Source organism: Brassica oleracea, chromosome C6 (genome assembly GCF_000695525.1).
Source record: "Brassica oleracea var. oleracea cultivar TO1000 chromosome C6, BOL, whole genome shotgun sequence".
In the NCBI taxonomy this organism is placed as follows: domain Eukaryota; kingdom Viridiplantae; phylum Streptophyta; class Magnoliopsida; order Brassicales; family Brassicaceae; genus Brassica; species Brassica oleracea.
In genome coordinates, this window is record NC_027753.1 from 22,630,054 (window position 1) to 22,654,027 (window position 23,974).

General features: G+C 39.5%; 6 protein-coding genes across 11 annotated transcripts; 3 read left to right on the forward strand and 3 right to left on the reverse strand.

Moving 5' to 3' along the window:
• The first annotated feature begins 2,173 nt into the window (after positions 1 to 2,173).
• On the forward strand, positions 2,174 to 4,388 carry LOC106300836. The gene is made up of 3 exons (XM_013737072.1): positions 2,174 to 3,232; positions 3,324 to 3,463; positions 3,908 to 4,388. Exon 1 carries the CDS (start codon positions 2,422 to 2,424, stop codon positions 3,145 to 3,147), a length of 726 nt encoding a protein of 241 aa, XP_013592526.1. The 5' UTR covers positions 2,174 to 2,421; the 3' UTR covers positions 3,148 to 3,232; positions 3,324 to 3,463; positions 3,908 to 4,388.
• LOC106300835 (E3 ubiquitin-protein ligase ATL4-like) lies at positions 4,253 to 5,607 on the reverse strand. The gene has a single exon (XM_013737070.1). The coding sequence runs from the start codon at positions 5,419 to 5,421 to the stop codon at positions 4,426 to 4,428; it is 996 nt and encodes a 331-aa protein (XP_013592524.1). The 5' UTR covers positions 5,422 to 5,607; the 3' UTR covers positions 4,253 to 4,425.
• A 4,709-nt stretch (positions 5,608 to 10,316) lies between these two features.
• Positions 10,317 to 12,606, reverse strand: LOC106296335 (protein BASIC PENTACYSTEINE6). 2 transcript variants are annotated; one of them, XM_013732450.1, is made up of 3 exons: positions 12,421 to 12,606; positions 11,572 to 11,720; positions 10,317 to 11,476 (listed from the first exon to the last, which is right to left on the reverse strand). In XM_013732450.1, the coding sequence occupies exons 2-3, from the start codon at positions 11,623 to 11,625 to the stop codon at positions 10,511 to 10,513; spliced, it is 1,020 nt and encodes a 339-aa protein (XP_013587904.1). In that variant the 5' UTR covers positions 11,626 to 11,720; positions 12,421 to 12,606; the 3' UTR covers positions 10,317 to 10,510. The 2 variants fall into 2 exon arrangements, with proteins under 2 accessions (XP_013587904.1, XP_013587903.1); XM_013732449.1 differs by having other exon boundaries at positions 10,317 to 11,479.
• Positions 12,607 to 12,757: 151 nt separating this feature from the next.
• LOC106298430 (60S ribosomal protein L37a-2) lies at positions 12,758 to 13,606 on the forward strand. The gene is made up of 3 exons (XM_013734555.1): positions 12,758 to 12,856; positions 12,939 to 12,978; positions 13,226 to 13,606. The coding sequence occupies exons 1-3, from the start codon at positions 12,854 to 12,856 to the stop codon at positions 13,459 to 13,461; spliced, it is 279 nt and encodes a 92-aa protein (XP_013590009.1). The 5' UTR covers positions 12,758 to 12,853; the 3' UTR covers positions 13,462 to 13,606.
• A 272-nt stretch (positions 13,607 to 13,878) lies between these two features.
• On the reverse strand, positions 13,879 to 15,488 carry LOC106296849 (casein kinase II subunit beta-3). Of its 2 annotated transcripts, none has more exons than XM_013733078.1 (5): positions 15,212 to 15,488; positions 14,901 to 15,125; positions 14,712 to 14,821; positions 14,479 to 14,641; positions 13,879 to 14,356 (listed from the first exon to the last, which is right to left on the reverse strand). In XM_013733078.1, exons 1-5 carry the CDS (start codon positions 15,357 to 15,359, stop codon positions 14,226 to 14,228), a joined length of 777 nt encoding a protein of 258 aa, XP_013588532.1. In that variant the 5' UTR covers positions 15,360 to 15,488; the 3' UTR covers positions 13,879 to 14,225. The 2 variants fall into 2 exon arrangements, with proteins under 2 accessions (XP_013588532.1, XP_013588531.1); XM_013733077.1 differs by having other exon boundaries at positions 13,960 to 14,356; positions 14,476 to 14,641; positions 15,212 to 15,486.
• Positions 15,489 to 16,568: 1,080 nt separating this feature from the next.
• On the forward strand, positions 16,569 to 19,296 carry LOC106298464 (ELMO domain-containing protein A-like). 4 transcript variants are annotated; one of them, XM_013734598.1, is made up of 10 exons: positions 16,569 to 16,768; positions 16,892 to 17,006; positions 17,532 to 17,641; positions 17,765 to 17,833; positions 17,970 to 18,085; positions 18,156 to 18,210; positions 18,386 to 18,506; positions 18,731 to 18,778; positions 18,874 to 18,968; positions 19,121 to 19,296. In XM_013734598.1, the coding sequence occupies exons 2-10, from the start codon at positions 16,913 to 16,915 to the stop codon at positions 19,220 to 19,222; spliced, it is 810 nt and encodes a 269-aa protein (XP_013590052.1). In that variant the 5' UTR covers positions 16,569 to 16,768; positions 16,892 to 16,912; the 3' UTR covers positions 19,223 to 19,296. The 4 variants fall into 4 exon arrangements, with proteins under 4 accessions (XP_013590052.1, XP_013590053.1, XP_013590055.1 ...); XM_013734599.1 differs by having other exon boundaries at positions 16,569 to 16,749; XM_013734601.1 differs by having other exon boundaries at positions 16,745 to 16,802; positions 16,848 to 17,006.
• Positions 19,297 to 23,974: the final 4,678 nt, after the last annotated feature.

Below are 23,974 nucleotides of genomic sequence, written 5' to 3' on the forward strand. Positions count from 1 at the left end.
GTTCTGATGTTGTGGATAAGGTATTCAATGCTGAGGACACTACCCGTAGGACTTATAGCTGCACCACCAACAACGCTTTTGACAATACAGTCGTCGCAGGCGGCTCTAGTTCCTCCAATGCCAAAACAACAGCAGAGGCCGAAGACGTGAAGTTTCCATGGTCGGCAAACCCTGGTCACAGTAATGTGGTCACACCGACGCAGAGGGAGACGCGTAAACTAGAAGAGGTCGACGAAGAGGAGTTCGACATCCCGTCCCTCTTCGACGACACCACATACGAGGTTGAAGAAATACCAGACATTGATTCAGATAAAGACGATGGTCGTGTCTATGTTGGAAAGATGTATGGGAGCAAAGAAGATTGTCAGATCTCGTTAGCAATCTATGCTATCAAAAACCAGTTCCAATTTACGCAGACTGTTACGAAGTTGAATTACTTTGTAGTGGAGTGCCCTGACGATCACTGTGACTGGAGGGTAACGGCTCATGAGATGCGTGGTTGTGGTTACTACGAGATCAAGAAGGCACATCTTGACCACTGTTGCCCTATTGAGACCAGAAATGGATACAGAGGGAAAGCAACCTCAAAGGTTATAGCTGCTGTCTACAAATCCAGATTTGGTGAGCACAATAGGAACCCGAAGGCAAAAGATCTACAGAGGCTAGTGTTGGAGGATCTACGGCTATCCACATCGTACATGAAGTGCTATCGTGATATTGATATAGCAACGTCTGAGGTTACCGGGACTGACGAGGAGTCCTTCCTGAAGCTACCAGAGTACCTCTACATGTTCCTTATGATCTCAAACTCGTCTGAGCCGCGAAGGACATGACTGAGGAAACAGAGTATGTCGGGTTTGGAATAAACGTTTAACCGTTTCATTGGGAAACGGTTTGTTGCGAAGAGCCGTTCCGGAAGCCGGCGATCTAGCCGGGAACACACACCAGTTTCTCCACCTCCAGTTAAAGGAAACTAGTTAGAATTAATGTTAGGGCAAAAAAATGCGAGAGATCAGAGTAGGAGATACGTACCAGTCATTGTTTGTCAGAGAATGGGCCAATGTCGAGGCGGCGATAAAGACAGCGTGGTTTTGTAGCTGAGCCGCGGAGAACACAAACAATTGGGGTTCAGAGGAACCTGGAATGGAGAGCTTGAAGATATGAAAGTGGGATGAGTAATCGGAGATTTAGGGGATTACGCTGTGAAACTGATTTGGGAGATGAATGAACGACATCTAGGGTTAGGAAAGAGAGGATGAAATTATGTGAGGTAAAAAAAATGACGTTAATACAAGTTAACTAAACTAGAGGTGTAAAAAGTGTTAACTAAACTAGAGGTGGGTTCTCAGTTTGTGGGGTAGTTAAGTTATTTTAGCACAATAAAGTACTCTACAAGTAGAGAGTTTGTCTATGTGATATGGAAGAGAGAAAAAGTATGTGTAAGTGTAAAATTTTCTACACAAAATCCGTAAGAGGACTATACCGAAAACTGTTTGTTTGGATGAGTACAAGATGCATATACATCTTTGACTTCCTCAAACACATCTTCGGTTGATTTTGCAGCATTGACCTTGATGGGGGAAAACGATCAAGGAACAACGTGTGATGGTAATGATCATGTAAGAAAACAAGAAAAGAACCGTACATGCTCTAAACTAATGAAGATAAGATTGAGATGCGTTTGAATGTTCGAATGTTGAAGTTCCACGTGAACACCCACAATACAGATTCTGTCGGAAAGACAGCATTAACTGGAATTAGAAAGCCAATAAATAAGGAAGACATTGGAAAAGCCCAAACTGAATTTAGGCCCATGATGATGGTTAGGAAGGTGGCAAGCGGTTGAAGAAACGGACGAACATTCGTGTGGGATGTTGGAAAACGACGATGGCTGGCTCGTTTTCACCTAATACACTTGTCGGCTTCTACCAGCCACCGGGGTCACATGCTTCCCTCCAAGATTTTTATATATATACACATTGGGTTTACAGTTATCTCATTCAACTGTTGAATGTTTCCAAGTCAGTGGCTGAGGTACTAATCACTACATACATATCCAATGGTGTTGGTCCGAATAAGTAATAAAGCAATGTCAACTATAAGTAGATTATCTTCTCCAATAAAGCAGAAGGTTAAAAAACAGTTAAAGATGAAGATGATGTGTCAAAATGTTAGCTTGCATACTAACCTTTCCCTTTTATCTACGGTGATTCTCATAGATGCTTTTCTCTCTCATCTCTCTTTAACCCGACAAAACAGAGAATGCTTTCTTCTCTCTCTCTATCTTAAAACAGAGAGATCATAGAAGAAGACAAAATCTTTACCACCAGATCTTCCTCTTCTTCCTTGTTCTTCTTACATGTTATCGCATCACCACGACTTTCTAGGAACAAAGACTTGGTTTTTTCTTCTTTTTCTCCGATGAGGTGTAAAAGACACACCGTCGATCTCACCAGCACCGGCGGCGTATGCGCTTCTTGTCTCCACGAGCGTCTCCTCTCCCTCGCCGCCTCAATCGCCGTGGAAGAAAACAACAACCATCGTCTATCGCGCAAATCTAGTAATCCCCCTCCTCCTCTCCCTCGCTCTGACGCCGGAGGAGGAGGAGGAGATCTCGGAGTTTCCGGCAAGGATTTCGAATCGAAAGGAGGTAGCGTTTCGAGAATCTCGAATCCGTTCAGAGCCAGATCTGATTCCAATCCCAAATCCGAGTCTTCCTCCTCGTCGTCGCGGTCGTGGATCTCTTCGTTTCTCTCCACCGGTCGCTCCAAGAAGCAACCCGCCATAGATGACGTGATCTCCGGCTGTCGAGGAATGTCGCCTGCTAGAGATACGGGAGCAGAGGATGGTAATGAGGTGCCGTCTGGATCAATTGAGGAGACGCCGGGGAGAACGAGGAGAACACCGGCGGTGAAAACTCCGGGGAGGAGGAAGATTATGATGGGGATGGGTTTCTGTTTGAGCCCGTTGGTGAGGGCGAGACCTAACTGTCCTTTTAAACGGAAAAGTAGATTTCCGTCGGAGTTTGTCGGAAATGCCGGAGAAGTGACGGCGGCGGAGAAACCACATATATCTGAAGCGGCGTCGTTTTGCGCGAATAGATCGAAGAAGCTAGCGGATTTAGGTAAAGGCAATCACCGCCGTTGAATTTTTGTTGGAGTTTGGTCTGTTTTGATCACCTGCGACAAGGTTCGTGTGTTTCTCGGCGATGAATGGTTTCATGGTGACTAAGGTTTGTGCCCCCTGTGTTTTTTTGCTTCTTGTGACTGTGTCTCTTGCAATCACTAATGCTTTCGAATTGCATTGTTTTTTTCCTTCACCAGGAGAGAAGACGCTCTATTGGGTGGCAAGGTGGTTTAAAGGTTGAAGGATCTCGAATGTATGCTGAGCTCGCTACCAAGACACTCAAAGTCCAAGGCCAAGTCATCAAACCTCAGATTTGGGACACTGGTGGTCAAGAGAGGTGCGATTAGTTTGTTCTCTTGTTTTTTTTTTACTGCTTAGTTGATTTGAATCCTTAGGAGTTAAGACAAGGCTTCAAAGTCATGCCTTTGGTTTCTCAGCTGGTGTTCATTGCGACTTTTAACAGAGGGTTCAAGTAGATTTTGAGATTTGTGATCGTAGCATGACACTATTCGTACTTGTTGTCTAATTATCTTGATCTTTTTTGATGATAAGCCCTTGGATGTAACTGTCTTGCATTTTTAAGTAGACTGACATGATAAGCCCTTGTGATGTGATGAACTTGTGATGGTAGTTTCATTTGTTTTTTGGTCCATCACAGAGCTGAACTTTGCTCTTAGTTTCTCCCTTGATGCTAGTATTAAGATAGTAGCTTCCGAGTTACACTATCTCTGTACATGTTTCAATTGTGTTCTCTAAAACTTGGGTGCATTGTTACTTTCAGGCACTTAAAGGAAGAGATAAGCTCTTTCTATGGACGCGAACAAGCTGGACATTTGCTTGAGAGACGCACATAAGCTTGCTTCCTGAAGAATGTTCTAGCCCTTAGGCAACATCTTGGCCTAAGTTCCGAGAAAGCTGGCTGTTTCAACATCTCCTCTCCAAAATGTTGATGTATATGTTGCATTGGTGCAGTGTGCACAATGTCTGTTTCGATGTTGTCTGTCTTGCTGCAACCGGAAGAGGGCAAAGAAGAGAATAATATGATCCGGGAGAGCTTCAGGAATTTTGTTTGGATTCTTCTATACATTCTACACTCATATTCAAATTTTTTTGAGCCTAGTAATGGGCCTTACAATAGACCATTAATATATCATTTATGATTAGAAAATCCAATCTCTTATATGACCGGAAAATGGCAAAACCAAACAAAAAAATATCCGTAACTGAAGAAAAGTCTTCAGACACTGTATATGTGCAGACCCAAGTGAATGAATAAAACGTGAGACTCACTCATCGTAGTCACACACCTGAAAGCCACCGGAAAAGCTCGCTTATCTCCTCTCCGGCACTATTCGCTTCTATATCCACCACCGCCATTTCCTCGCTCCGCCTACTACTCCCGGTAAAAAATCTCCCGGAGCTTCTAAACGACATCGCACGAGACGAAACACCACGCGAGAGTCTGTCCACGTAATCCTTAAGCCAGCTTCTTGAACCCTCGTTACCTATCTCCCCCGCCAAACTCTCTTCAAACGCCGCATTAGAATCCGACGTCGTAACCGCAACCGCAGTCGCAGTTGCACCTTCCTGCTTTCGCGATGCGTTTGTGCCGTTGAAGTTTGACTCAGAGATTTCGGATTCCACGTCGTCGACTATGTAATCGAACGAGCCGATAGAGTAAGACCGGTGCTGGTCGCCGGATTCCGGAGTGGGATTGTTGCGACGGCTGATAGATCCGATTTCGAGACGGAAACTGTTATCTCCTCCTCCGCCGTTGTTTCCTAGAGACGCGGAGGTGTTAAGCGCCTTCATGAGATCAGACTCCGACGCGAACAGAGGAGAACGACAGAGAGGACACGTTTGATTCGACACGAGCCAGATATCGATACAATCAGAGTGGAACGCGTGGCAGCATAGAGGCAGAAGACGGAGCTGATCCTCCGGCTCGAACTTCGACAAACAAACGGCGCAGTCGCTGGAGTTAGAGGCGCTAGATCGGCGAGTGACGGAGGAGAATTTGAAAACCGGGAGCGAGTCGAGCACCGAGGAACGCTCCGTTTCGGGAGAGACTCGGCGGTTAGAGAATCGGAGTGACTCGGAGGAGGAGGTGGTAGAGGGAGAGAGAGGAGAGTGGTGGCTGCTACAGCGGTTGAGACAGCGGAGGAGGAAGCAGATGGAGACGGAGATGAGGAGAGTCATGAGGAGGATGAGGATGATGACTAAGACACTAGGTTTGAGACTGTCGAGAGAAGAAGAGTGAGAATCGCCATGGCTAGGGTCGATGAGAGACTCCATTGATGAGAGAGAGAAGAAGCAGATGAGAGTGTTTGTATTAATGGCGGTGGTGGTGGAAAGAAGAAGAAAGGAGGAGGGCACGTGAGAAAGTCATGGTGGAGGAAAGATTTATAAAGAAGGGGGACGCTGGGAGAGAGACAGAGAAATAAATTTCACCGAACCAACTCTAACTGTCGATATTTAATACCATAAAGTTAAATCAAATCAATGGCCTGCTAGTACTAGCTTTCAATGTATTTGTATTTTCTCCACCACTATTCTAAGGTTATACTAAGATTGTCAAGGTAATAAAATTGAGGAAAGAGTATTTGTGTAAACATTGATTGAGGTACCTAGGCATACTTATTTACTGATAAATTTACAAATGGCTAATTTTGCTGATAATGTTAGACGTGAGAAACTCAAAATTTTATTTCTTTATTAACGTGTTTTATTCTCTGTTCTAAAAATTGGCCGTCTAACCGTATGGACGCTACGCGTCACTCTTCCACTCCGATTTATGCCAAATCGGTTTAAAATATCGGATATCCGATTTTTTCCGCTTAGACCGCCTAGCCGCCTATACGGCCGCCTAATCTATTTTTTAATTATTTTTTATTTTTATTTTATTTTTAATAATACTTTTATTTATTTATTTGATCTAAATTTTTATAAATATCATTTATATTCATAATTTTGATGAAAATTACAGTATATTAAGTTTATATATTTTATTTGTGTGTTTTATACAATCTTAAAGATAAAAATGTATTAATGTTATACACAATTAAAGATTAACATGTTTTATAACATAGTAAACAATCTAAAATTTCAGCCCCGCATAGTTTCCGATTAATCTACAATTTTTTCTTTAGACGCTAGGTCCAACCCGACCGCCCGACTAGCGCCTAGCGCGTTCCCGAACATGAGTTTTATGTAATTGCTGGCAAGAACAATATTAGAGCTTCTCTAATATATTTTTTACACCAAAAATTAGTGATTTAACCTGTTATAGTGGTGAATTGGCTACTATAGTCTATATGTTGCGACTAAATTGATTGTTTGAGGATATATGTTTTTCTTAGTGGATACAGTTATCTTGTCTTTTCTTTTTATTTGGAGGTTTTGGTACTTCCTCCGTTTTGATTTAATTGTCTGTTCGGAAAAAAAATTCGTTTCAAAATAAGTGTCGTTTTATTGTTTCAATGTAAAATTTATTATTAAGATTTTCTACTTTCTATTGGTTGAAATATGGTTAGGTGTATATGTTATTGTGTTTTCTTTTGAAAATATACAAAATCATATGTTTTATTAATCTGTGTGCATAAACCTAGAAATACAACTAAAATAAAACGGAGAGAGTATTATTTCTCGGAGTCTTTCCTTTATGCTTACCTTGTTGAGCCTACAAACAGATCGATACCCTTTTTGACATTTTTACCCGACTCTTATGATTATTGTTTTAACTTTATGTGGCTTTTTATATAAAAACATATATCACATATGCTACGATTATTTTTCACACTGTCCTTTTCCGATATCCATTAGTAGTTTCTGCGGCCAAGTGTAACAAAATCCGAGGTTCTTATTTATGAAATATAACCCGGAAAAGGTTTGTCTCGTTGCGTGAACGAAATCAAGCTCCAAGAAAAGTGCACCGGTTTAAATGGCGCAAAGTACTACAATTTGTTAAGAATGGTAATTCATCTAAATCTCTTATCATATTAAAATATTTATGAACGATGAGGTGGTTTAATGGTTAAAATCCTTGATTATGTAACAAGCATTTTGGAGGGTACATATTCAAATTTGATTGAAAATATGTTTTTCAACTGAGAATCAAATTATATGATATAAATCTTGTTTTAAAAGATATGCGGACCTACAAATTTATACTATCCCAGTCATTAAAAATATAAAATATCAATTTTTAGACAGAAAACCACATTTATTTTTAAGAGTTAGTTGAATTACTGGATCAGAATTCACATATATGCTAGATCAATGGTCAGGAAATAGTATCTTATAAATTTCTCCATATATTAGTCAGGAGCACTGAAAATGCGATGAGATTGTGAAATTACTAATTAATAATCTCTGACAAAAAGACAATAGATCAATATTCCCATTTATAGGTTAAGTTCAAACTAATATAACGTACAACTGGCAAGGATATGTTTAATTAGACTGAATCCATTGATTTGTTAAGGAAAAAAAAGGTAAAAGGAAGATAACACTGTTTTGAAACATATCTTGTTTGTGTTTGCAAATTAGATGAATAGAATGTTTATGAACATTCTATATTACACACAGAACCTTAATTAATTCATATTATGGTCAATTGATTTCAAAGAAAACTCGGTACGGGCCAAAACGAAAACTGTATATTATATGAATTCCACAAAGTTAGTTGGCTTAGAATTAATACCGATTCCGCAGGGGACATGTGAACACAGCTCTTATTAGGATATGCACAATCAGAATGACACTTGTAATATTAAGTCCATCACGTAATGCATAGACGTAGCAAGACACGTGACTACTCATTATTGGATATTATTGTTTTATGGCTTTGTATTGTATCTGTATTTTTTTGTTTGCGTAAAATAAGGTTGCAGTTGCACGTTCGTAGCATGCCTCCTTACACCATTTAGGTATAATAAAATCAATATTTGGTGTTTCCATGGTTTGTGTTTTATATTAAGAACATATATTATATAGGGTGTTATATAATACGAAGATAGCAAGCTATATCTATCCAGAAACTATGCCACCAAATACGTAAACTGCATGTAGATACAACCTGTCTGGAGCATCTGATCTGCGATTTAAATAAGTTACATCCGTAATAAACAACCATGGCTCGATGTTCGACTAATCATTCAATACATTGCCAACACTAACATTCATCACCAGTCAATTTCACATTAGTACATTTGAATTCAACAGTTTTATTTTCTTAATGAAATACTATACGAAAAATGAATACTTGAATATGACTTTACAGAAGAAATATATAAAGAAGGTTTGTTACTATATCATATAAAAAGTAGCTGGAATATACACATTTTTAATGTTGTTTGATATTTCTAACTCTAACCTATGAATGTGTTTCAAAAAAAAAAAAAACCTGTGAATACAAGTTATCCGAGATGGCTCGGTTTTGTTGGTGGAGGTCCTCCTCCAGCGGAGCTCCGGAGGCGTATGCTAGGCGCTTCTGTTGATGCCTGCTCAGAACCACTTCGGTGAGTTCTTGACCGAACTCTCTCTGGCCATTTTCTTGCTTCATCTGGCTTGTGTCCGGTAGAGTAAGAAGAGTTATGATTATGGTGATTATATTGTTGTTTTGCTTGATCTTTTGCCTATTAATTACAAGTTTTTGTATTATAAACTTGGAATTAATCTCTGTACCTTAGTGATTTTTTAATTTTTTTGCGATCACTAGGATCAAATCAGTTGTAAGCAGATTGTGGTTTCAATTAAATTTGTAACCGACTTTTCATTTTCATAATGATATTTACCATTTAGCAGAAAAAAAAGTTCTCTTAACTTGTTTGAATCCATGGACCATTTTCTAGAGGACATGTTTTTAATGCTGTAGAGTTTAGTAGCTGGTTAATAAATCAATGAAACGAGGATATGAGAGAAACATGGTGGTGTGCTCTTGTGACTGGACCCCTTGAAAGGACAACAAAGTCATTAATGCAGACAACCTAACTTTTATTCATCTAAACCATGAATATTTCCACGTCACCTATCTATTTACTTTCCAAATCAATATGTTTACTCGATTTTGTCTACTTTACTTGTATTGCACTCTAAGCATGTTCTTCTTTTTCTAATCTACAACTTGAAAAAAAAAACTGATTCTCTCCCCCCATTAACTTATTCTATATCTTAGCTCCCTGGCTCAAAGTCAAAGGGTCCCAAAAAAGCAGCCTAAAGCTTATAGACAGATCGAACAAATCGTGAAGTGATGTGATTAAAGGGAAGGCTCAAAAGAATCTAATCAGATTTCATTGTAAGATCTTGAGAATAGTCTGAATTTATACAATTAACAATCATTGTACAAAAGGGATTAATCAACATATCATAAAGTATTCTTAAGATAGTTAAGCGAGGTTTAATCTTGTAAGCATTGAGGATTAAACTAGTGATATTTATTACAACGCAAAGTTATACTTATGCTCAGATACAACATATGTGGTCGATGGATAACAACATGCAACATATTCTCAAACTCTTGACTGACATAACTTAAATAAGTTTTGTCGTTGAACAATTATGTGACAATACCCTAAAATCATTTGACTAATAAGTTCAGCAATAAGAACTGGAGTCAAGATAACAAGATCATCATTTTTTTTCTCATTACATGCGCTTACCACATGATAATGCGCACTGAAATGCTTGGATGCCTTTTCTTAAATCTGTAAATAAGTACACCGCCGTAAAGAGTAATTAGACTTGCTACAATGCATATGTATCTAATACTACTCCACAAAGTGGAGAGATAGTTACTACTTACTGAAGCTAGAAACTATTATTATCAGGAGCGAATTTACAATCAACTACTAATTAAACATCTTTATAAAACTGAACTTTTAACAGGGGCATTACTAAAAATCTTGACAAATTTTACACTAATTCAAAAATTTATGGTGAACAAGTGCCCTTCCCAAAATCAATGTACGTCCACCACTGTACTTACTACGAAACAATATAAATTCTCAATTTGAATAATCACACTGTGCTACCAAAGAATGTAACAAATAACAGACATATTCAAGTGCTTCGGCAAACTAATCTGTTAAAAAAGGGAGTTTTATCTATTTCATTATATAGATTCCAAATTTTGCATTTCTTTTATTTAACATAGTTAACCTTTTCGTCTATTACAGCACAAAGAGCTCTACTGAGGTAATAACGACATTGGTTAAAAGGAAAAGATATGAACATTTGGGCATCTTAAAGTGCTACTAATTAAGGTTTTTTCTATTACATAGTTACAACATAACATTGGCTTCACATGCAATTTTTTTTATTTGAAATCTAGTACATACGAAATAAAATCAGATAAGTGTCATAAGAACAACTCACACCTAAGCCATCATTTGATCGTGATGTAGCGGTTTGTACCGTGCTTTGCCCAATGGTCTTTGAGATCAACCGGGTTTGAGAGATCATGGTGCCCTTCTGCAGCAAGCCGGCTTAGAAGCTTGTTGAACGCGCTTCCACTCATTTTCCTTCCACCGACTCGAGCATGTCTTTTGTTGGGCAGTGCTGGTAACGGATACATTGATATTGTGGTCGTGCAACACGATGACTGCCAGCCTCCGTTTCCCCATTTGTAGCACTGTCTGAGATCTCCTGTACATGAACAGACCGGTGGTGGCATTGTTGTCTCGTCGTAAACAACCTGGTTCAGCCCCACCATTTCCTGGCTTTTCCAGTCTGATTTGGATCCTGTTAAGACGAGCTTGCTTGTCTCTTCTTCGCCGTAGTCAAGGGTTTTCACAAACATTATCTTGGTCAAGTCGTCCTCGTTCTCTTTCTTAACCTTCCTAGGATTCTTTGGCCCTCTCTTATTAGCAGTGGTCTTCGTTGTCGCCTTTGGGTCTTTCACTCTTTTGCCGCCACGTTTTGGTTTGGCAGAATCCAAGGCGGTTTCTGGAGGTGGTGATGTCGGGAGACCATCCATTTCTCTGGACTCATCATATGCATGATCACTCAACTGAAGCATGTGATGCTGATGGTGCATTTGTGGATGGTGAATGTGTTTTACACCACGTGGCATTTGACATCCCGGTGGACATACTGCAGCCATATTGGAAACTGCAGAAGGTGTAGCCATGGAGTTCTCACGGTATTGTAGAGCTGAAAGGGCACTGTCTCTCTCCATAATGGCGTTGTTGCGCTCGGCGATGGCTGTGTCTCGCTGGAGGAATGCCATGTCCCTTTCAGCTACTGCTGATTTTCTCTCAGATATCGCCAGGTTTCTCTCCTGGATCGCTGCATCCCGCTCTGCTATTATTGACATGACTTGTTTCATCGATGGTTGATGCTGCATCATCCACTGCTTCATGAACAAGGAGACATTCACATTAAAAATGAACACATTCCCTATTAAATGATGTAGCTTTTGGGATTTGGAAAAGACTGTCAAGATACCTGGCCCTGAGGTGTTTTATGGCGACCATTGTCACGATGCCCACCATCATCCATTTGAGATATGTAAACTTATATATATGGAATCAACAAAAATGGAGCAAGCTAATGGAAAATCAAAATAAAAGACTGATCCATCTTCTTTTTCAATCCTGCACATAGCCAATAATTAAAGATATAGTCAGAAGAACCAATTAATGCTTCCACAAAAAAAAAAAAGCATTGCTAGTATTAGTGACATACACTGACTAGGAAGCAAGAAAGAGCTTTTCTAATTGAATTGTAAAATATAACTTCATCAGAAATCAGTATGTGGTCAAAAATAGCCAGATAGTAAACATGGAACATGAAAGTAAAAGACAGAGAAATGATGTAATAATGAGAAGGCATCAGGTCCATGAACATCACCTATCAGCTCATTCCAAAACAACACACACACAGAAAGAAGAACTCCTAAACTCCCAGAATCAGTCACAGCTCATCCTAACAGAGAACAACATCATCATTTTAACTAGGAAGAGTTATGTCAGAGAAAAGTTAACCTTATAATCCTTAAAAGACAGCTTTTTTGGAGTGACTTGTTTTACACAATCTCAAGGACTTTAAGAACATTATCTACCTAATTAAACCCCGTGACAGAACAAACATGTAATAAAAATAAACAGATGTGAAGTTGGAATCTGAGCAATTAGATTAGGTAACTAGAGTCGACAAGTAGCTCTCTCCTACTTATGAAAGTCAGAAAAAAACTTGAGAATCTACCACAGAAACTATCAACTAATAATACGCCAAAAACGAATCCATGGATCAATTATTCTACAAACCCAAATAGCGAAAAGGAAGAGGACTTACCAAACCACCAACTACGGATTTGAAAGGAGGGAGCTGAAGTAAAGATAACAAAAAAAAAAGTACAAAGGATACACAGATTCGGATTTGGGAAGAGAGTTGGGTGAGTTTAGGTCTCAGTGCTCAAAGATACACGTTTCGCTCAGGAAAGAGAGAGAGAGAGTAATATGCTTTTACTTGTTTCTTAGAAAAGAGTACAAATAATTAAAGTTAAAAACATTGAAGTGATAAGCAATAATATTAATAAGGCTTTTATGAGTTGGATAAATCTGAAAGCCCAATATTTTATGGGTTTATATCTTTACAAGGCCCATATGAAACGATACCCTAATATATTTCGTATAAATAGAAGACGGTTTCATTTGTGAGCTCCTCTGCGTGTTGTTCTCTCTCCCTAGGGTTTTCACACATTCGGCGGCAGTGCTCCGTTTCGGAAATGGTAATGATACCTCCTCTTTCTAGATTTGAGATCTAGCTTGAGATTGTTTTACTTACGCTCACTCTTTTGTATTGTTGCACAGGCGAAGAGAACGAAGAAGGTTGGAATCGTCGGCAAGTACGGTAAGCCTTCTCTCTCTCTTCATCTTATATTAACTCGTAATTGTATTCTTTAGTATTATTAGGCTGTAGAATGTCATTATATAACGTGGTTCATTCCTCAGTGGAGATGCTTAGATTGTAGAAAGTTATGATGCAATCAGATTCATTGCTTTGTGGATCATTCATCATTTTCACCACATCTCATCCTATGATGGAAATATATGTTTTAGATTAGTCTCTCTGCTTCAATGAATGTATGAATACGCAGGTACTCGATATGGTGCGAGTATCAGGAAGCAGATCAAGAAGATGGAAGTCAGCCAACACAGCAAGTACTTCTGTGAGTTCTGCGGCAAGTACGGTGTCAAGCGAAAGGCTGTTGGTATCTGGGGATGCAAGGATTGCGGCAAGGTCAAGGCCGGTGGTGCTTACACCATGAACACAGCTAGTGCCGTCACCGTTAGAAGCACAATCAGGAGGTTGAGGGAGCAGATCGAGGGTTAAAATCACTACTTCGCTTTTTTTCGTAATAATTTTGTTTCTCAGTTTTTGACAGTTGTTTTCTGGAGTACACTGCTATGCTTTTGATTCAAGACTCGCTATTGCATTTAGACGGGAATCAATGTTTTATTCGTGTTTTGATTTGCTTTTCTGCTTAGTTATCATTCATGTGAACCAATTCTAAACCTTACCAACCCACAAGAATCACGTATGACTTGTCTTAAACATGTAATCATCTAACACTAATTCTTAATCAACAATTAGTTAGATTCACCATATATGGCTATGCTTCAAACATGTGAACAATATTTTGATACGCGCTCTGGTTTTTGATATAAATTTGCAAGTTGATGTATAGGAAGAGCATTTTAGAATCGCTTTCTTCAAAAGATCGCATTCTAAACCATGTTTCAGAAGCTATTGATGCACTAAATATTATTTGAACTCCTTGAATTGAACAATTTATGAGTTTTAAACATAGAAAAAAATAAGCTCAGGAAGAACATAAAGGACCCATGAATTAGTAGACGAACACAACAGTGAACAAAAATCCAACAAGATGGGGAAATATATTACAGAGACCAGAAGTATCTGTCTTCTTCCGCCCCAGCGAGCCAGGCTGTTGCCATCAGTTTTCTTGGGAGTTCACGAGTTTCTTTCACTTTTTGCTCGCATCCTCCCACCCAATGATTTGATTGTATGCGTCTCAATTGTTCATATCCGGATGTAAGAACCGAGCCACGAGATGTTTCACCAGAGCACTAGTATCATGGTTTGTGTACCTTAAACCCAAAGATTCTTGGCACATACTTCTGAGTAGGTTTCTGCGGCTTTAAGTTCCCGTAAGTCATCAAAAACAAGTGAGGGAATGTGGTTCCAAAGTATGCCCCATCAATATCTGCAGAAAATCATTTAAGGGCAAACACTAAGACATGATAACCACTAGCATGTCTCTCTGCAGCATTTATGCGAATATTCAAGATTAGTTTGTTTCAACTGAGCAGAGAAAAAGGATACTGCCTTGGAACTTAGATCGGGGGTAAGATATATCTTCGCATTTCGGGCAGTATATCTTCACAGTACTCGATCTCGGGATATCAGACTGTCCAACAGGTAGACAAGACTGTCCGCAACAGAACACTCTCGGGCACCTCCCGAAGTCACAGTTCTTGTACTTCTCAGTCTACATAGAGAAGTCGATAAGTTTAAATCTAAATCACAAACACTAAACAAGAGTTCACTAACTAACTAACCATTGCAGCCATTCCTTTAGTAGTCAAAATGTAACGAACATGAATAAGACCGTAAAGCATCTCAGCAGCTGATTCCACAAGTTCATTCTGTTCTTCAGTAAACATCTCACCTAAACAAGATAACGAAAGATTTCAGACACCAAAAGTTTCAAACTTAAGTTACTTTTAAGACAAAAGGGATTTACTTACTGTTTGAAGATTCGACATCAAGAATGAGATCAAGCGCATAGTCATAGTAAGGAACTTGACCACTTAACCCACAAAGATTGAAATCGTCTTGTATATAATCCTCATCGACTTCACAGAAGAAATCATTCCCTCTCAAATTACAAAACCACGAGATCCACGAGGTGTCATCATCACCCTCAGAACCACTCACGTCTGAACCTTCTTCACTGTCCGTTTCAGACTCCACTACAAAAGGATTGGATTCAGACAATGCAAATTAACTACACAAACACACAGGGATGTGAAAGAAGGGGCTAAAGAATAGAACGAACCATCGAGAAGCTGAGGTTTAGCAGTGGAAGCGAAAGCTCTAGAGGTGGAAGGTGAAGATTTATCAAGCTTCTTCCGATCAGCTGCTCCGTTGAGGATCTCCGATCTCGATGAACCACCACCACCTCCGCCACTACGTTCCTTGTACATATTTCGAGGATGGATTCTCAAAAGTCTCGAGACTTTCTGAAGATTAGAGAGAAAGACGGAGAAAGCTAGGGTTTTCCTCTTTTTAATTTTTTATTTTAAATTTTTAAATTTAAATAATTATGGTCACAGAGTGGAGGAGGACAGGACATAGGAGATGTAATGATGGTTTCCTCTTCTCCACTGTTTTTTTTTCCCTTTTTTTGTTTTCTTTAATGGGCCTTTTTAACTGGGCCTTGCGCTACAAATATTATCAAAATGGGCTGTTGCTAATCTAATTGATTAAAAATAATCTGAGGTATTATATACACGTATCTTCAACTAAACATGATTTTGGGATCTATGAATAGTTTGTTGCAAAACGGAGTTTTTGTCGGAGACAGTACATTCCACCGACTTTTGACAATTCCCGAATTTTATATTTTCGTAAGTTTCAATTTTATTTTAAAACTAGTGGTTAATAATTTTAGTGAAGTCTTTAAGCATTAAACGTAAAATAAATGTAATAATTGAATGTCTAATCTACACGAACAGAAAGGAAAAGGCAATGTCTAATCTACCATGCTGGTCAGTAGTACTGGGCCACGCCTCATGAAATTGTCTTCCCATGAGACTGAGATCGCACTTATGAATTAATCTTTGTAAGACAACATTATTACTTCTAGAAACGAATCACAAAATGAATAAAAATGATTACTTCGATAATTTGGGTTTATTTAAATAGAAAATCAAGCTACTAGATTAGAAGAGAATTTTGATTAGATTCGATTACATATTTCTTGTGTTATTTATCAATTCATTATTTCTGATAATGCAGATGTTACCATCTGAGGTTGCATATCCAATATTTTGCTAATCATATCATTCTGTAAGATACACATTTATTAGGTAATTTTAAAGTGCTAACAATAAAATAGAAAGAAGTATTCATTAATTAAATACTAGATTTTGATTTGTTTGAAAGAATGTAAAAAAAAAAAGGTTAGCGGTAATTTTTTTATTTGCAATATTTTATTAAAGTTTCGTTAATTTGTTTCAGATTATGTCACAAACAATATTATCCAATGTGTTCTCATGAGTAAAAAAAAAACACAAATTCGGAATAAATGCTTATAAATAGAGATTTAAAGCAATAAAAAACATTTACCGAGTAAATAAATAAAAATCAAAGTGGTAGACGATTGTCGTTGACGTCCAACTTAAATACGCAGAGAGGAAGCAATAACCGCACGAGTCGTTTTAATTTTCCGTTATGAAGCTTCGATAGCGGTTTAAACCCGAAAACGAAAACAAAAACAAAAGAAAAGAAACGGCCAAATCATTATTGATCTATTTTCGTCTCTCTCTCTGTGATTTCTGAATAGTGAAGGGGTTCGAGGTCGATACGACGCCGGTTAGCTCATTTCCCGGCGGTAAAATTGACTAACATCATCCTTGTCCTTCTGCTGTTGTTCGCATTGCGTCTGTGTTGATCAGATTATGAGAGTTCTGTGTTGATTCGATTACTCTCTATTGTTTGTTTGTTTCTGATAAAGAGAGAGAGAGAGAGATTGGAGATGGATGATCGAGGAGGAGGAGGCTCGTTCGTGGCCGTGAGGAGGGTTGCTCCACGGCTGGAACAAAGAAGCGTTTACCATTCTTCATCATCTGGTAAAATTTCATCATCACTCTGCTTCTAATGCATTACGATTCTCTCTTTCTCTTTCTTCTTCTTGTGGAACAAACGCGTTTTCGTCTCTCTCTCTCTCTCATACTTTTCTAACTTTTTTTTTTTTTTCTTTCGCTCACACTCTCTTTCTCTCTCTTCGCTCGCGGTTACCTTTTTGAGATTTGGTGCGGCAGATCTATGTTTTGCCATTTGCGTTGTATTGCTTGCTCCTTTTTTGATAAATCGGTGTAGTGATTATGTGTGTGGATCTTCTTTGTAAGTTGCTAGCTTTTAGTATCGATAGATCTTCTTTGTACGTAATGTTCATGTTCATCTTTGTGGACTTGAAAAAAGTCTAATGCTTAAATGCAATTTTGTATGCTTCTCACGTATCCTTACAAACTATAGAAAAGTCAGCTTAGCTACAAGATGTTTGACTCAGTCACTCCCTTGTATAAACATTCAGATTCTTTTATTAAAATAGTACATCAGAAAGCTCAGTTTCACGATGTGTGTTATATATGTAGCTGAGGTTGTGGCTGGATCGGCAGCTTGGTTAGGCCGTGGCCTTTCCTGTGTTTGTGCCCAGGGAAGCAATGGCGACACTCGTCTTTCTTTTGATCTTACACCTGCTCAGGTAAAACCACTTCCCTCTGTATTATGAATCTATTATTGTTTGTTTCTCCTCTCACGTAAGGAGGTGACTTCTGGTTAGTCTCTACTCAAATAGCTCATAACTTAATACTGTCGATGCTTCCAGGAAGAATGCCTGCTGAGGTTGCAGAGCCGCATTGATGTTGCATATGACAGCTCAATACCTCAGCATCAGGTACGCTTTTCCTTAAGGCTTGCTTGTGTTTGCTCAAAACCAACGAACTTATGCCAGCGCTCCCGTTTCTGCTACATGCTAAGTGAAAATATACATGCCTTACATAAATACTGGTTGCTACTTCATATGCGTGTAGGAAGCTCTCAGGGATCTTTGGAAACTTGCCTTTCCAGAAGAAGAGCTACACGGAATTGTTTCTGAGCAGTGGAAGGAAATGGGTTGGCAGGGAAAAGACCCATCAACTGATTTTAGGTAATCTCACTATCCTTAGATATTTATCCACTTAACTTGTCACTCACACTTGAGCATCTGTCACTCGCAGGGGTGGTGGTTTCATATCTCTTGAAAACTTGTTGTTCTTCGCTAAGAATTTCCCGGTACGCTTTTGTAAATACTTGCATTCAAAACTATCTTTGCTGTTATTAGTTTCAGTTCCAGTGACACTGTATCAGTACATGATTTTATAGTTATCATAACATGATATTCCTGCCAGACAATGCCATTTAACTTTCCGTCACTCAGTTTATGATGCCACTTGCTTGTGCTGTGCAGAAATCCTTCCGGGACCTTCTGCGGAAGCAGGTTGGGGATCGTTCTGTGTGGGAATACCCGTTTGCCGTTGCTGGCGTCAATATTACGTTCATGCTTATCCAGATGCTTGGCCTTGAAGCAGGTACATCAGCATTACTTATTGCATACTTATTTCGTTTTGAACCTGCTCTTACATGCATTAGGCAGAGTTCTCTAGGAAAACTAGCTAAGCACTCCTAGTTTCAAACTACTAATTGGGCATTTTCGTAGTTGGTGGTTATGTTATCCTATTTTGAGATATAATCAGGTTCAGTAACAGTATCCTAGTGGTACATACTAACAATACAATACCCTTCAATTTTACAGTGAAACCACGAAGTATTGTTGGCGAAACATTTTTGAGATTCCTTTCAGGTAAATTACCAGACACTGCTGATTAAAAATTTCATTGTCTGTCACACAAGTTAGAGTACTAAGGGTGTGTATCCTTCGATTTGTATTGTTTGCAGTGAATGAATCTGCTTTTGACCTTCTGTATTGTATTGCCTTCAAGCTAATGGATCAGCAATGGCTCTCCATGCGTGCTTCATACATGGAATTTAACGTAAGCACTGGCTGTAACCTTTTTCTATTATCACTAGAAGTTTCATAGGGCATTTCGTTGTCGCATATTTGGCTGGTTTTGATGCTTTATCTTGGCTTAAACATAACAAGTTCACCAAATGGTTAATGGTAATTATATGGATAAATACACAGACGGTAATGAAATCGACAAGGCGGCAATTGGAGAGAGAGATAATGGTGGAAGACATAACAGGTATTGAAGATATGCCATCATACAGCCTTCTAAGTCAATAAATAGCAAGCAGCTTACGAAGGACTACATTGTAAGTAGAAAGATCTAACACCTCAAGAAACTCTTATGTCTAAAAGCCTAAGACAACAGCAGAGCATACAAGCAAAAAAAGAGGAGGAGGAGGTCTCTCTTTCTCTCACCACTTCACTTCTGGGACTGCTTAATCTTAGTGATTGGCTCCATGAGATTTGGGACATTGGGTTGTTATTTCTTTGAAACAGATATTCAGTCTTTGTTTCGTATGGGGTTAGTTCTAACTTGTGGTGCTTGTAAAAACATTGTTGGCTATTAAATTTACATGACATCTTAATAAATTTAAATGGAATGTGATTCTGTAGATCATTGTTATAATGACCCAGAGCTACGACCATGACCAGTTTATTTTGAAACCCTTTTGTTTTTTTTTTTTTTTGAAACACACGACCATGACCAGTTACAAAGTGAAAATAACAAGGAAAAGAAAATATTTTGTTACACACAAGAGCAGGTGAGTGAGGATGTAGTAGTAGTTCCAAAGATAACATCGACCCAACAAGCTCTATCTCCATTCTGTAGTTTAGCTCATGACATCAATAACATCATGACACCCAATGTTGCGTGGCATGGAGACGGTGAAGGGGTTGTGTGGACTGGTGGCTGTTGAGTTTTGCCTAAGTGTCGAAGAGTCTCTACACGAAGCAGAGGGTCTCAGCGGGTCGTTAAGGAAACAGTATCACGCACGGGGAGCTCACGTGTGAGACTTAACGGTATTGAGAGGCAATGGAGTAATTAACCATGCCTCGCTTCTCGCTGGCATTTGTCTTCTTCCTCTGTACGGTAAAGCAGAGTAAAACAGAGGAGAGAGAGGAGCGTGGCACCGCCTTCACAAATGCTATAAAGCTGATACAAAGTTGAGACATTAGGGTTAAGAGAGCAGTTGAGAAACACATAGAGCAGCCGCAAGTCTAGCGTTTTGTTCGGTCTCTAAGGGTTAAGTGTAACCAAGCTTTCTAGTGGAAATCCGAGTAAACTTCGGCCAGACGTAACGTCCTCACACTGAGGCGTGAACTGGTTAAATCTGCGTGTCTTTACTTTCCGAAAACAAACGTAATACACACGAGTGAAACAACGTGAGAGGTGAGAGATACCGAAATCAAAGTGAACGAAACAGAGCAAAGAAACGAAATTTTCTTTCTTTTCTCAACAATTGGTATCAGAGCCAGGTTGGCTGGCTGGGAAGGAGGAAAGGTTGAAGCTTTTCTGTAAAGCTTTGTCCTTTGATGCGTATCATGACTTCAAGACGTACAGAGGTTGAGAAGTTCGATGGACAAGGTGACTATGTTCTCTGGAAAGAGAAGTTGTTGGCTCATCTGGAGCTACTGGGTTTGTTAGAAGGGTTAGAAGATGAAGAAAGCGTGGATGTTGAAGACTCTACAGCAGAGAAAGGGATGTCTGCGACTGAAGCTTCTGACAAGCCGGAAGAGAAGATTCAAAAGGATAAAACTCTCAAGGAGAAGAGAGGAAAAGCTAGATCTGCGATCATACTAAGTCTGGGTGATCATATTCTCAGAAAGGTCATCAAGGAAACGACTGCGGCCGGTATGCTCAAGATCTTAGCAAGTTGTTCATGGCTAAGTCATTACCCAACAGAATATACCTTAAGCAAAGGTTGTATGGGTACAAGATGTCAGAGATCATGACTATGGAGGAGAATGTAAATGACTTCTTCAAACTTATATCTGATCTGGAGAACGTGAAGGTTACAGTTCCAGATGAAGACAAAGCGATTGTGTTGCTAATGTCTTTACCGAAACAGTTTGATCAGTTGAAAGAAACTTTGAAGTACGGTAAGACAAGTCTAGCTCTAGAAAGAAATCACTGGAGCTATAAGGTCGAAAAGTCTAGAACTTGGAGCGAGTGGTAAACTGAGCAAGGGCAACTCAGAGGCTCTATATGTACAAGAAAGAGACAGATCAGATAGAAGAGGAAGGAGTTCAGACAGAGGGAAAAGCCAGAACAGGTCACAGTCAAGAGAGAAGAAGACTTGTTGGATTTGTGGTAAATACGGTCACTACAAGAAGCAGTGTTTTGTTTGGAAAGAAAGGAACAAGAAGAACAACAGTCCAGAGAAAGGTGAATCTTCGAATGTTGTGAGGCAAGTTGTCGATGTAGCTGGCTTGAATGTGGAAAGTCAAATGCAGTATGTGAAGGACAAGGAGACGAGTGGATCATGGACACAGGGTGCTCATTTCATATGACTCCAAGGAGAGATTGGTTTGTTGAGTTTGATAACTCGAAAACGGGAAGAGTGAAGATGGCTAATCACACTTATTCTGAGATCAAAGGCATTGGCAGCATACGGATTCAGAATGATGATCTATCAACTGTCCTGATCTCAAACGTCAGATACGTTCCAAGCATGACAAGAAACTTGATCTCAATGGGAACATTAGAAGATCAAGGTTGTTGGTTTCAGTCCAAGAACGGCTCTTTGAAAGTCACCAAACGTTGCTTAACGCTGTTTAAAGGGAAGAAAGTAGGAACTCTATACATCTTACAAGGAAAGGTAGTTGCAGGGAGTGCAAACGCAGTAGTGAGTTCCGAGAACGAGTCAAAGCTGTGGCATAGCAGACTATGTCACATGAGCATGAAGAACACAAATTTATTGATCAAGAAAGGATGCTTACAAGCAGATAAGATGAAAGGTTTTGAGTTCTGCGAAGACTGTGTGTATGGGAAATCTCATAAGGTTAGCTTCGGTCAAGGGAAGCACGTTACAAAAGAAAAACTTGAGTATATACACTCAGATCTTTGGGGAGCACCGTCAGTACCAAGCTCTCTGGGAAACTGTCAGTACTTCATGACATTCATTGACGACTACAGCAGAAAAGTCTGGATATATTTTCTGAAGAAGAAGGATGAAGCCTTTAGAACGTTCGTCGAATGGAAAACGATGGTTGAGAATCAATCAAGCAGAAAGGTTAAGAAGTTGAGGACTGATAATGGACTTGAGTTTTGTAATCTTGAGTTCGATGGTTACTGCAAGCAAGAGGGAGTTATAAGACACAGAACGTGTGCTTACACTCCACAACAAAACGGCGTTGCAGAACGAATGAACAAAATGATAATGGAGAAAGGTTAGGAGCATGCTCAGTGAGTCTGGTTTGGATAAGATGTTTTGGGCAGAAGCGGCTTCAACAACTGTGTATGTAATTAACAGAACACCAGCTTCTCCGATCGAGTATGAGATACCAGAGAAAGTGTGGACAGGGGTTTTACCTGACCTGAGTGGTCTGAGAAGTTTTGGATGTATCTCCTATGTACATTCAGATCAAGGGAAGCTGAATCCGAGAGCCAAGAAAGAAGTGTTCCTTGGTTATCCAACGGGGGTAAAAGGCTACAGAGTGTGGCTGATTGAAGAAAAGAAGGTGGTAATAAGTAGAGACGTTATGTTTAATGAAGAAGTTATGTTCAAGAGTTCTACTGGACAGACTGAAGAAAGAACAGAAACTGAACCTGAAGTTATTGTGATAAGTACTCCCAATGTAACTACAGAAAATAAAGCAACAGAAGAAGGTGGATCTAACGAGCAAGACAACATTAACCAAGGAAACATACCACTAGAACAGCAACAAAGATCAGAGTCTGAGACAGATTCAGAGGAGAACTATATGCCACCAAGTCTCGCTGATTACCAGTTAGCGAGAGACAGAGAAAGAAGAACTACAAGACCTCCTAAGAGATATGATGAACTAGGAGATCTTGGTTTTGCATATAACTTAACTGAGGATGGTGGAGATCTTGAACCGCAAAGTTATGCTGAAGCAATGCTCAGTCCAGAGAGCAAACTCTGGAGAGGATCAACAGATGAAGAGATGGTATCACTTATCAAGAATCATACATGGGATCTAGTTGAGAGACCAGTGAAGAAGAAAGTAATAGGCTGTAAGTGGGTGTTCAAGAGGAAAGTCGGAATCCCGGGTGTTGAGAGACCAAGACACAAGTCTAGGCTTGTTGCCAAAGGTTACTCTCAGAGGGAAGGCATTGATTTTCAAGAAATCTTCTCACCCGTAGTTAAACATGTCACGATCCGTCTAATGATGTCTGCAGTTGCTCATTTCAATCTAGAACTGGAGCAAATGGACGTTAAGACATCATTCTTGCACGGAACCTTGGACGAAGAGATATTCATGGATCAGCCTGAAGGATATGTGGACAAGAACGCACCTGAGAAAGTTTGTCTGTTAAGAAAATCGTTATACGGTCTGAGACAATCACCAAGACAGTGGAACCAAAGATTCGATGCTTTCATGAGGTCTACAGGATATTCGAGAAGTCTGAAGGACAGTTGCTTGTACTTTAAGAGGACCAGGGAAGAAGAGAGGACTTACCTTCTGCTATACGTGGACGATATGTTGATCATATCAAAGAACAAAGACACAATGTGGGAGTTGAAGGGAAGTCTAAGTGCTACTTTTGAAATGAAAGACCTTGGTCCAGCCAAGAGGATATTGGGAATGGAGATCAAGAGAGACAGAGAAGAAGGAGTTGTGGAACTGTCTCAGAAGGAGTATCTTCAGAAGGTACTGAGAACCTTCAGAATGGAGAATTGTAAACCGGTGAAAACGCCCTTGGGGGCACATATGAGACTCAAATCTGCAACTGATAAAGAAAGGGAAGAAGAAGCTGATCAAATGAAGTTTATTCCCTACGCAAATGCAGTCGGAAATATCATGTATTTGATGATAGGATCGAGACCAGACCTCGAGTGTCCA

Coding starts and splice junctions, on each gene's coding strand:
- LOC106298430 (XM_013734555.1), top strand. Junction 12,979..13,225: donor TGGAATCGTCGGCAAGTACG/GTAAGCCTTCTC, acceptor ATGAATACGCAG/GTACTCGATATGGTGCGAGT.
- LOC106300836 (XM_013737072.1), top strand. CDS start 2,422: ATGAGGTGTAAAAGACACACCGTCGATCTCACCAGCACCGGCGGCGTA.
- LOC106296335 (XM_013732449.1), bottom strand. CDS start 11,625: ATGGATGATGGTGGGCATCGTGACAATGGTCGCCATAAAACACCTCAG. Junction 11,480..11,571: donor ATAAAACACCTCAGGGCCAG/GTATCTTGACAG, acceptor TTGTTCATGAAG/CAGTGGATGATGCAGCATCA.
- LOC106296849 (XM_013733077.1), bottom strand. CDS start 15,359: ATGTACAAGGAACGTAGTGGCGGAGGTGGTGGTGGTTCATCGAGATCG. Junction 14,822..14,900: donor TGATGTCGAATCTTCAAACA/GTAAGTAAATCC, acceptor TATCTTGTTTAG/GTGAGATGTTTACTGAAGAA. Junction 14,642..14,711: donor CTAAAGGAATGGCTGCAATG/GTTAGTTAGTTA, acceptor TTCTCTATGTAG/ACTGAGAAGTACAAGAACTG.
- LOC106298464 (XM_013734598.1), top strand. CDS start 16,913: ATGGATGATCGAGGAGGAGGAGGCTCGTTCGTGGCCGTGAGGAGGGTT. Junction 17,642..17,764: donor TTGATCTTACACCTGCTCAG/GTAAAACCACTT, acceptor CGATGCTTCCAG/GAAGAATGCCTGCTGAGGTT. Junction 18,779..18,873: donor ATTTTTGAGATTCCTTTCAG/GTAAATTACCAG, acceptor TATTGTTTGCAG/TGAATGAATCTGCTTTTGAC.
- LOC106300835 (XM_013737070.1), bottom strand. CDS start 5,421: ATGGAGTCTCTCATCGACCCTAGCCATGGCGATTCTCACTCTTCTTCT.